The sequence below is a fragment of the Lontra canadensis genome, unplaced genomic scaffold (assembly GCF_010015895.1).
Source record: "Lontra canadensis isolate GAN:19392208 unplaced genomic scaffold, GSC_riverotter_1.0 scaffold10, whole genome shotgun sequence".
Lineage (NCBI taxonomy): Eukaryota > Metazoa > Chordata > Mammalia > Carnivora > Mustelidae > Lontra > Lontra canadensis.
The window spans coordinates 7,464,973-7,477,662 of NW_022631004.1; the positions used below are offsets into that span (position 1 = coordinate 7,464,973).

A 12,690-nucleotide genomic window follows, 5' to 3' on the forward strand; every position below is an offset into this window, starting at 1 on the left:
TTAAGCTGGAATACTTTCCTCCCTAATCTTTGGATAAACTCCAACTCATCTTTCAAGATCTTTTTAAAATTATATGTGCTAAGACATTGGCCCTGGTCCATCAAGCAGAAATGATTTCTCTATTCTTTTGGTCATTATTTTGCTCATGTTATCTATATTATGATCTTTTATTTACATGTCTGTCATAAGCAATACCAATAAGTGACCTATTTGGGAGTACATACTTGTTATCTTCAAATTTTTAGCACCACGTTGCTTTTTGACACACAATATACAGTCCTATTATTTTAACTATTTGCACTTTTTTCTGCTTTTTTCTTTTTTACTTAGTTATTTCTTTACGTTTACATGGTTTCTGTTTTGTTTGCTACTGTGTTCAAAAGGCTAGAATAGTGCTTGGTACATGTTAAGTATTCAACAAATATCTACTGAATGGATGAATTAATTCAACAAAATACAGTTATAGAAATTTATCAGGGTACTCTAATGATTCCCTTTCATATATAAAGAGAAATAATGTGGATGTATGTATTTAATATATGAAACAGTATATATTATATAATATATGTTATGTATCACATGTGTATGATATATGTATGATTGTGCATTTATATTATGATTTAATTTAATTATATCATTTTCTGCTATTGAAGAGAATTGTAGAGTCATCAATCACCTCTGGGAGAAAAACAAGCCTAGTAAACTTAGAGACCAAGAATGGGCCCAAAATCATGGTGAAAAGGAGATACTGACAAGGAAATGTTGAATTTCTATGTAGCGGTAGAATTTTAAATGAAAAGAATGGGAAGCATGTTCAAAGAGTTGGGGCCAATATAAACTAGATTATTGACTTTGATTTGGTTATAAAATTTTTATGATCGTTCCTTTGCTTTTTTATTCTATCACTGGTATGGTGCTTTTTATGTTGAATGGCTGCTTTGTTTGTATGGTTAATGTTGTTTTGTCTACCGTTGAACAGCTAGTGCAGGAGGCTTGTAATGCATACATTGTCAGGTTCCAGGACTGTGCCTATGTACAGGGTTGTTTTTTGGGGAATTCTTGATAGACTTTCTGCTCTAGCAGCTGCACAGCAAATCACTGGGTAATTGTCAGCACCATGGCAATCCCTCTGCTAGAAAACTTCCATGGTCATATTGTTTGGCTGCCACTTCAGAGCTGGTAGTTGTAGACAGTGTCTACTAGAAAGTCTCTTTGAATTACCTCAAGAGACCATACAATTTCCATAATTTCATGTGAAATACTCCAGTTTGGGTTTATTTAGAAATAATGAAGCACCACTGAACTATCATATCAGTCATAAGGGTACCACAGATGTCATTGCATTTGACTGTCAGTGTTATTTATTTCCACCATTCGAAGTGTCCTTTACCTTTTAAAAACTCTGTGTTGTTTGTTTGCATGTATTTGGGAATAAGTAATAGTGATATAAAAAAAACAGTTAAGGTATAAAAATAGTACTTTTTTCTCATTGTGATTCCTCTGAGCTTTTACATAATTTCAGTATTTTTTCTCTGAATATTTATAATTTAAAATTTTAAATTTCAGTCTTAAATTAATATATTCATTTGCTATTTGCCCAAAATACTGAAATTCTAGGGCATTTGAAGAGCTCATGTTTGCAACAAGAAAGTGTTAAAAATCAATCATCTTTGAATAAATATTTGTTGAATAAATAAACTTGGAATAGTTCTGAAAAATCTGAGTATTAAGGTTACCATAGTAATAGACTATGCATAAACCAGTGGTCTTTAACCTTTTGGAGGTCACAGAACCCTTTGAAAATTTGATAAAGTATGGATTTCTTCCCATTATCTCAAAACACACACACACAAAAATAAGAAAATCCTGGAGCCCAATTTTGGTCCCCATAGCACAGGTGACATTGAACAGAAAAGTTAATTTTTTTTTTTATAACAGTTACTATGTATTGGATCCAGTTTCTTGTCTGGTGTGTGATCTCATAGAGCATATAGTCTAGAGAGACATGCAGATAATTAAAAGAAGTCTTAGGTACTATTAGAGAACTTAGGAAGACCATTTAATCCAAAAGATTGTCTGGTGAGGGGGTTGGATAGTGCCAATACATTGAGATCCAGAAAATGAGGGGTAGTTATATTTTGTCAGGAAGACTGATAGGCTGAGAGAGTTGTAGGAACAGTAAAAGACAATCAATGACTGTAGGTGAGGTAGAACATTGAGGGGCCAAGAGCTGCTTGGGCGGATATTGGCAGTAGAGGAAGCTGAGATAGCAGTCAGATTAAGCACGTTGTTGTTTTTTTTTTTTTTTTTTTTTTTTTACAGAAAAGAGAGAGCGAGAGAGAGAGCAAGAGTGTGCAAGCAGGAGGAAACTGCAGAGGAAGAGGGAGAAGCAGACTCTGCTGAGTAGGGAGCCCCATGTGGGGCTGGATCCCAAGACCCTGGGATCATGACCTGAGCTGAAGGCAGATGCTTAACTGATTGAGCCACCAAGATGTCCTAATTAAGCATGTTCTTAAAAACCATGCTAAGGAGTTTATGCTTTTACTTAGTATATGGGAATGGATGATTTTAAAGCCAATCAGTGACATTAATTGATTTGCCTTTTAGAAAGATTACTGACTCTGGGCAGTGAATTGGGAGACAAGGGTGACAGAATTAGAAGGTGGACAACTAGTATCTTTTTCAGTAATTTGGTGTGTGATAACAGAGACTTGAGTTAGGGTTGGAGAGATAGAACAGAGACAGGACACTGGGTTTGAATGGATTTAAAGGTAAGGGAGAGAGAGGAGTCAATAACAATTCCTCAATTTTTGTGCTTCTTGTCTTGGGCATCCTGGTGGATGGTTGTGAAATACAGAATTTAAGAAGAAGAGCAGGTAGGAGAGAGAAGGAAAGAAAAAGAAATAGAGTCCAGTTTCCAACACTGGCTTTGAATTACCTGTGGGAAATCTTTGAGATATCTGGGAGGCAGTTGAATATATGGGTCCAAAACTCAGAAGGAAGATTGGGCCATAAGGAAACATTTAGACTTCTTCAGTAGTTTTTGAATTCTTTTCTACCTTAACACACTTCAGGAAGACAATAAAACCTTCCCACTCATTAAAGTAACCCCATTTAGCAGTGATTCTCATGTTATTCCTGAGAAAGTTCTTTACCTAGGTGGCTGCATGGCTCCCTTCATTCAGGTCTGTGCTCATTGTTAATTATCAAAAACCTGCTCCATATTGCCTTGTAAAGAGGTAACATCCAGTCTGGTCACTCCTTGTTCTATTTAAAAGACTTCAAACCACATACTGCCAACCAGCACATAGATATTTGTTTATTGGATTACTGTTTCTTCCATTACAATGTAACTCCCTGAGACAAGAATTTTGCCTTCTGTGTTCATTAATCTGTTCACAAAGTGTAGAATACCCTGTTACATAATAGACTCCTAATTCATTAGCTAAATTACATAAAGTATATAAATTAAAATAAGTAATTTTCAACATGATGGAGGATGTATAATACCTTATTTGGATGAGAGGATGTGAAATTTGAAAAAATTTTTTCTAAATATTTTGATTCAGCTCCCTGACCAAGGATGCTTCTTGTACTATGCCCCCGTCTGTATATTTGAGGTCATTATTAGTGATACTGACTGGAGCCAGGGGAATATTGTATTAAGAAAGAAGGTGGAGTCACTAATCTCCAATACTGCTAAGAATAAAGGTCTAGACAGAATTTTCTGTCTTTACAACAGTTAGTTCATGGATGAACTTTACAAATTTCTTTGGAGTGATGTGGAAAGCAAGGAAGTGAAAACATCTAAGAGACACTATGAGGTATAGCGAAAAATAGTTTACAATGGAAAATAATTAAGTACATTTAAATGTTTATTGCAAAAGCCAATAAGAGGGGAAGTTTGATGATATAAGAGAGGTGAGGATAATCCATATTAGAAGGCTAAGAATATTGGAGGGGGTTGTGTTTATAAGACACCTGACAGTATTAACCTTAGGTAAAAGAGACATATTTCTCTGTTATGGGACCAAAGGATGTTGCTGAGTGTTTCGATTGATGATCGGAAGTTGAGATAACAATAATCTAATGTTTTTCCCTTGGTGAAGTGGGGGACAAGGTCATTTGCTGAGAGTGAGTGTTTAGAAGGTGAGTTTGAATGTTTGAGGAGGTTGAGTTTCTACAGAAAATGACAAAAAGAGAGATGCCCAGAAAAACATAGGTGAATTTTGATGCCACTTTGAGAATCCAGAGAGGTTGGTGATGAAGATTTGAAGTGGTACCATTCCTCTAAGTTATATAATTATCTTTACTAGCTATGAAAAGTAAGGCATAGAGAGGTAACAAAACTTGTCTAAAGTTAGAGATCCATCCAATGGCATAGCTGAATTCTGAGTATCAAACCTAAGTCTGCCTAGTTCTAGACACTTTAAAACATTAGACCTTTCTGGTAACAATAGTATTCAACGATCATTGCAAAATAGTGGAGTCTTTTCTTAGGCTGGGCTCAACATAGACATTGGAGTGTCCTGCCAAAAGCCAAAATTAGATTAAAACTCCCTTCTGATGTAGAGCCAATTGGTATGTGGTCACATCGGAGACATGATTTGGAGAGCCTGAACTGTATTGATATAAAGGAGCACCAATTGTGTGGCAACTAGAAGTTGCTACTTAAATTTTGCAGAGATGCATGAGAGGAAGACAAGATTCAGTGATACCATTGACCAAGAGTTTGTACTCGCAGTCTTTATACTAAGCAATTAGAGATAGAAAAATTAAGCATGTGCTTCAGGTATGTTATAATCATTCTGCTCAAGATCAAAGTGAGTGGCAGCTGACACAGAAAAGAGGCCTGAAGAGAGTAGGATCCAACCTAGGAGAGAGACATTTTCTTTACACACATGTGTGTGGCTAAGGGCTTCACTAATTCTTTAGTGCATGGGGAAGTGAAAACAAAAATTACATTTAACATTATGTGTGGCTTGTATACTTATAAGTGTGTTTATGTATGTATGTGTAAGGTAACAATTCAGAATATTCAATCCTTATTTCACTGGGTTTTAGTTTAGGTTTAAAAGACTAAACTAGGTTTAAAAACCTAGTTTTAAATTTAAAAACCTTTTCCTGCTTTGTTTTAATAAGGTTTTTGTATAAAAACCCTTTTTGATAATGTCATATGCAAGTGTTTAGACAAGGTTAGACTTCAGTTCATATATATGGGCAAGTTATCTACTTATATGTCTAACATCATTTTTTAAAAGTTAAAAAGTTGAACTGTGGATAACATTCGATACTGCCCCAGTGTTAAAAAAAAACTCAACATGTAAAAATCTCTTATAAACTAATAAGAAACACACTATCATAACAATAAAAGAAATAGGTAGAAGACATGAACTAGTACTTTACTGTAGAAGAAGCACAAGTGGCAAATAAATAAGAAAAGAGAGGACTCTAGCTATCTAAGCTATCTAAGAAAATAAGCCCAACTAAGTGTCATAAGGTAGTGAAATTCTCCAAACAAGCAATCCATTCATTACTTTTTTGAAACAAGATATGACCATATCAACCATAAGTCAGACTAAAAGTGCACACTAGAAAAATTTTCAAACATTGATGTATGGTAAGTATGATGCATTTACCCTTTAAGTCAACATGGATTAAAACTTATAATTACTAATTTATAAGTCTTTTATATTCCAATATTATTTTTGTAATTATTAGAGAAAAAATTCATGGACTTAAATACATTCTTAAAAAAATGAAAATAGATGAATTAAGTCTTCAATTCAGAAAGTCAAGAATAGGAAAATAATTCTTTAAAAAGGAATTCATAAAGATAAATAGAGAAATTACTGAGCTAGTAAATGTAAAATGTAAAAATAATTGAATTGATAAATAAAATGGAACTATTTATTTAGAAAAAAAACACTGAAATATATTATTTTTTACAATTTAATTTTTAAAATCTATTGCAATAGAATGTGGAAAATGTATTTATATAAATATATAGTCACAGTTAAAAGGCAAACTGATAAAGCAAAGTTTGTACATTTGCTGAAAAGGATTAAAGAGTTTTAGAAATCAACATGAAAAACCTGAAAAGTCCAGGAAAATTTAAGTAAAAGATAGTAATATACAATTTTTAGAAGAAAGAGAATAAATACAGATTTGAGTACCCCTAGTGAACAGCCTAGGCAAGAATCACCATTACAGAATAATGCCTTAATAAAACTTTTTTTTTTTTTTTTTCATGGTCAAGTGGGTTACGTATTATAGAAATCAGGATGCCCAGCCTAGGAAGCTTCCATGAAGGTAGCCATCTTTGAAAATTCTATGCTATGGGAGCTATGGGTATCTGATGACAAAGTTTTTCATATTGAGGCTCTCTGAGCTTCAAGATTATCTTATTTTACAGTGCGTGTGTTTTAGGCAACCTACACAATAAACATTAATAAATACATCCAAAATTTAAGAAACTGGGTGAAATAGATGAAATGAAAAGGGAAAAATCAGATTAAATATATGCAGAAGAAATATGTAAATATGGGGCTTTACTGTCTATATTGCTGTTTTATAGGCTTTGTCTCATGGACCAAATTTGAGAGCAGTTATAAAGATGTATCGTAGACAGATCCATCGTGTTAAATATCGACTTGGTCTTTGGAGGACAAGACAAATTATAAACTTTGCAGAGCTAGAGGAATGGATGGACAGAAAAAAGTGTAAGTGATACAGTCATTCCTGGTTTGATTTTAAATTTGGAATTCATTCAACCATTGGAATTTTATATATAATTTACATGTAATTATCCATAGACACCAAAGGTAAATCTATTTTATAATCCTGAAATCTACCTGCATTTTATTTTTTTAAAAGATTTTTTAAACGTTTTATTTAAATTCCACTTAGTTAATATGCAATGTAGTATTAGTTTCAGGTCTATAATATGGTGAGTCAATACTTCCATACAATATCTGGAGGCTATTTGCATTTTAAAGTGATGTATGTTTCATTTAATTTATTAGGATCCTGTGTTTATAAGCAACAGAAAACCCAGTCTAGTTAACCAAAGCAAAAAGGAAATTTAAAAGAAAAATACAGGAAATGTAACTTAAGAGTCAGATTTCATACAGAACTCAACACAGAGCTATTTTCAGGGCTCCTGTGTGGTTCAGTTGGATAAGTGGCTGTCTTCTGCCCAGGTCATGATCCCAGGGTCCTAGGATTGAGCCCCAAGTGGGTCTCTCTGCTCAGCGGGGAGTCTGCTTCTCATTTTCCTTCTGCCCCTTCCCCTTGCTTATGCTCTCTCTCTCTCTCAAATAAATAAATAAAATATTAAAACAAAACAAACAAAAAACGCACTAAAAACAGAGCTACTTCAGAGATTTAGAGAGCAAAATGTAAGGAAAAATTTCTTTTTGACTTTGGGAGATAGATAAGCTGTTATCACTTTTAAGACTTTTTTGTTTCTATGCTTTAAGTTCAAATTCCAAGGAGAGAGAGCACCTGATTGGTTTAATTTGAATCATGAGTCCAATACTCTTCCATGGGAGGGCAGAGAACTTTGCTTGAGAGTTGCACAGAAGCTCTATCCACTGGGGGAGGAGTAGCTCCCCAAAGGAAAACTACATATTGCTAACATAAGAATAGCTAATGGACACCAAGTAGACTAAATAGATATCTATTATGTGTTACTTGTTAGTGTTGATATTTTGTCCACAGAACGCTTTCCCTAATATATATCTTAGCTTTCAGAGAGCCTCATTCCTATAATATTTAATGAATTTACATTGCTTAGGATTAGGATGGACATTATAACCAGTGTCTTGATTAAAAAAATAATAAACGAGGGCTTCTTGTTTTTGGTTCTACATATAAGGAGCTTATACATCTCCACTCCATCTTAACAACAAGGGAAAAAGCTGAATAGACTAAAAAATTTACTCTTTTCATGGGTCTATAAGAGAAGAGAAGACACAGGTCAAAACACTGCCACCAAGATTAAAGAGACTGACATACAGTGAGTTGCAGTTTCCCGGAGCAGAGACTCATGAGTAGAAATGAATGTGGGAGGAAACAAGTGTTGACAAGGAGGTGGAGAAAAAGGAACGCTCATACACTATTGGTGGGAATGCAAACTGGTGCAGCCACTGTGGAAAATAGCATGGAGGTTCCTCAGAAACCTAAAAATAGAAATACCCTACAATCCAGTAAATGACACCACTGTATATTTACCCAAAGAATACAAAAACACTAATTCAAAATGATATATGCATCCATATATTTATTGTAGCATTATGTACAATAGCCAAATTATAGAAGCAATGCAAGTGCAAGTGACCACTGATAAATGAATGGATAAAGAAGAAGTGGTATATATACACTATGGAACATTACTCAGCCATCAAAAAGGAATTACATCTTGCCATTTGTAACAACATGGTTGGATCTAGAGTAAATGCCAAGTAAAATAAGTCACAGAAAGACAAATACCATATGATTTTACTCGTGTGGAATTTAATAAAACAAATGAATAAAGAAAAAAGAGAAAAACCAAGACCAGACTCTTTAGAGAACAAACTGGTGGTTACCAGATGGAAAGTGGTGGGGGGATGTATGAAATAGGTGAAGAGGATCAAGAGTACACTTATCATGATGAGCACTGAGTAATGTAGAGAATTATTGAATCACTATATTGTACATCTGAAACAAATGTAACATTGTATGTTAATTATACTGGAATTAAAATTTAAAAAAAAAAAGAATTTGATGTAAGAACCAGTGCCAGCTAGGAAAATTGAACCATCATTGGCAAATAGCTAGAAGCTCAATGTGAACAATTCTGAGAGTTAAAAACCACAGTATCAATGTAATTACCTCTAGAAGCTTGACCAGATTCCCACAGTAAATATCAGAAAAAGAGAACTATTTTGAAATTTGCTAGAGCAAACTTTTCTTTTCTTTTCTTTTTTTTTTTTTTAAAGATTTTATTTATTTATTTGACAGGGAGAGAAAGACCACAAGTAGGCAGAGAGGCAGGCAGAGAGAGAATACGGGAAGCAGGCTCCCTGCTGAACAGAGAGCCCGATGTGGGGCTCAATCCCAGGACCCTGAGATCACGACCCGAACTGAAGGCAGAGGCTTAACCCACTGAGCCACCCAGGCGCCCCGAGCACACTTTTCTTAAGAAGGTCTACATTCAGGAGAAATTAGTTAACCGGAGCTAGCTGCTGGGTTATTTTCTGAACTTAACTGACATGGTGAAGAGAAATACCCAATTTCAGTTCATTTTGGCCATCCTGTTCCACCTATAGGGGGAGAGGAAAAAAAAAACAAGAAACGCTTGTATAATTTACAGTCCAGAGACACAAGGTCATTAAGAGACTGCAACCTAATCATAGGTCTGTAGAACACTTCCTCCCATGCCTTACTACCACATTACTAAAGGTCTATTTAAAACAGTTCCTTTTACTTGATATATCACGTCTGACTATCAAGAAAAAATTAAAGCTATACAAAAAAGCAAAAAAGCACAGTTTGAATAAACAAAGCATCAGAACCAGAAATGGCAGGGATGTTGGAATTATCAGATCAGAGATTTAAAACAACTATGATTCACACACTACAGGCTCTAATGGATAAAGTAGACAGCATGCAAAAACAAGTGGGTGATGTAAGCAGAGATGGAATTCCTAAGAAAGAACAAAAAAAAAAAAATGCTAGAGATAACACTAATAGAGATGAGGAATGCCTTTGATGGTCTTATTAGTAGATTAGACATGGCTGAGGAAAGACTTCCTGAGCTAGAGGATAAATCAGTAGAATCCTTGAAAACTGAGAAAGCAAGAGAGTAAAGACTAAAAAGAAAAAAAAGAAGAAAACCTGAACAAAATATCCAGGAGCTATAGGACAATTACAAAAAGAGTAACATAAGGATAATGGGAATACCAGAAGGAGAAGAAAGAGAGAAAATAACAGAACAGGTATTTAAAAATAATGACTGAGAATTTCCCCAAATTATTCTTGGACACCAAGCCACAGATTCAAGAATCTCAGAGAACACCAAGCAGAATAAATTCCAAAAATTACAGTTACTTTGGTATACGCATTATCATCTTCAAACTACAGCAAATCAAAGATAAAAAATCCTGAAAGAAACCATATGTAAAAAGCACCTAGCCTATAGTGGAAGAAAGATAAAAATTACATGCAATCTATTAGAAACCATACAAGCAAGAAGGGAGTGAAATATTTAAACTGGTGGGAGAGGAAAAAAAAACAACAAAAAACAAAAAACCAAAACCTAAAGTAATAGGAGAAAAACAAACAAACCTGCCCAAGAAGAAAAGAACAAGGACACACATTATTAATATCAGAAAAAGATATTTCCATGCGTACTTTGGACACTAAAAGGAAAATAAAGGAATACTATGAACAACTTTAATTTACAAAATTAATATCCTAAACAATGTGGACCAATTCCTTGAAACACACAATCTGCTAAAACTCAAGAAGAAAGAGACAATCTGAATAGGCCTATGTCTATTAAATAAATTGAGTTGGTAATTAATAACCTTCCAAACAGAAAGCACCAGGCCCAGATGGCTTCACTGGTGAATTCTACTAAACACTTAAAATTTTATTTATTTTTTGAGAGGGAGAGAGAAAACATGTGAGCAGGAGGGGAGGAGCAGAGAGAGAAACTTATCAGGCTCCATTACCAGTGTAGAGCCTGACATGGGGCTCTGTCTCTCCACCCTGAGATCTTGATCTCAGCCAAATTCAAGAGTTGGACACTTAACTGTGCCCCAATTCCCTATAATCTTTTTCAGTGGTTAGAAGCAGAGGGAATACTTCCTAATTCATCCTATGGGCCCAGTATAAACCTAACACCAAAAATAGGCAAAGACCTTATAAGAAAACTACAGAACAGAATCTCTCTGAATATAGATGCAAAATCCTCAATAAAGTAGTAGCAAATAAAATCCAAAAAAGTATAAAAGGTATTATATACCACCACCAAATGGAATTTACTCCAGGTATGCAAGACTGGCTAAGTATTTGAAAATCAATTAATGTAATCCATCATATCAACAGGCTAAAAATGAAAAATTACATGGTCATATCAATAGATACAGAAAAAACATTTGACAAAATCCAATATCCATTTGTAGTATAAAATTTCAGTAAACCAGGAATAGAGAAGAACTTTCTCAACTTAATGGACTATCTACAACAACCCTACAGCTAATATCATACTTGGTATGGTAATGGTAAGTAATTTTAAACTTTCCCATTAAGATCAGGTACAAGGATATCTCCTCTCACCACTCCTTTCCTCACCATACTAAAGTCCTTGATAATGCAATAAGACAAAAAGAAAAAGACATAAAAGACATATAGATTGGGAAGAAAGAAATAAAACTATCTTTATTCACATGATTGATATGTGTGGAAAATCTGAAAGAATTGACTAAAATACCTTCTGGAACTGAGATGTGATTACAGCAACATTGCAGGATACAAGATTAATATCCCAAAGTTAGTTGTTTTTTCTTTTAAATTCCAACAATGAACAAGTGGACTTGAAATTAAACAACAGCATTTACGTTAATACCCCCAGAATGAAATATTTAGGTTTAAATGTAACAGAATATGTACAAGGTCTCTATGAAGAAAACTATAAAACTCTGATAAACAAAATCAAAGAACTAAATAAATGGCTAGATATTCCATGTTCATGGGAAGGAAGACTCAATATTGTCAGGAAGTCAGTTCTTCTTAATTTGATGTGTAGATTCAGTGCAATCCCATTCAAAATCCTATCAAGTTACTTTGTGGATTTTGACAAACTGATTCTGAAGTTTATATGGAGAGGCAAAAGACAAGACTAGCCAACACAATATTGAAGGAGAACAAAGTTGAAGGACTGATGAAACATAGCTTCAAGACTTAATATAAAGCTACAATTATTAAAACAGTGTGGTATTGGTGAAGAATAGACAAATATATCAGTGGAATAGAATAGAGAGCCTAGAAGCAGGCCCCTAAAATACAGCCAAGTGGTCTTTGAAAAATGAGAAAAAAAATACAATAACAGAAAGATAGTCTTTCAGAAATGGTGCTGGGACAACTAACTATCCATATGCAAAAAAAAAAAAAAAAAATCTAAAGACAGACCTTACATCCTTCACAACAGTTAACCAAAATGGATCATAGACCTAAGTGCAAAAAAATAAAACTTCTATAAGGTAAGATAGGAGAAAACATAGATGATATTTGATACAGTGCCTTTTTAGATACAACACTAAAACATGATCCATTAAAGAAATAAAGGAAGATCTGGATTACATTAAAATTAAAAACTTCTACTTTGCAAAAGAGGATGTTTAGAGAATGAGATTCCAATCCACAGGCTGGGAAAAATATTTGCAAAAGATGCATTTATAAGGACTGCTATTATTGAACATATACAAAGAACAATTTAGGAATAATAAAACAGACAACTTGAATAAAAAATGGGCCAAAGACCTTGCCAAAGAAGATATATAGATGATAAGCACTTGGAAGGATGTTCCATATCATATGTTATTAGGTAAATGCAAATTAAAACAGTGAGATACACTACACACCTATTAGAATGGCCAAAATCCAGAACATTGTCAATATCATATTCTGGTAAGGATGTGG

The 12,690-nt window shown here is 34.1% G+C and overlaps 1 protein-coding gene across 1 annotated transcript in view; it reads left to right on the forward strand.

Moving 5' to 3' along the window:
• The window catches only part of IQCM (IQ motif containing M), a 405,622-nt gene that overhangs the window by 213,862 nt on the left and 179,070 nt on the right, over window positions 1-12,690 (forward strand). The window contains exon 10 of the mRNA XM_032855550.1: window positions 6,578-6,722. Within this exon, the coding sequence (XP_032711441.1) occupies window positions 6,578-6,722 (145 nt within the window). The remainder of the gene's footprint in view (window positions 1-6,577; window positions 6,723-12,690) is intronic.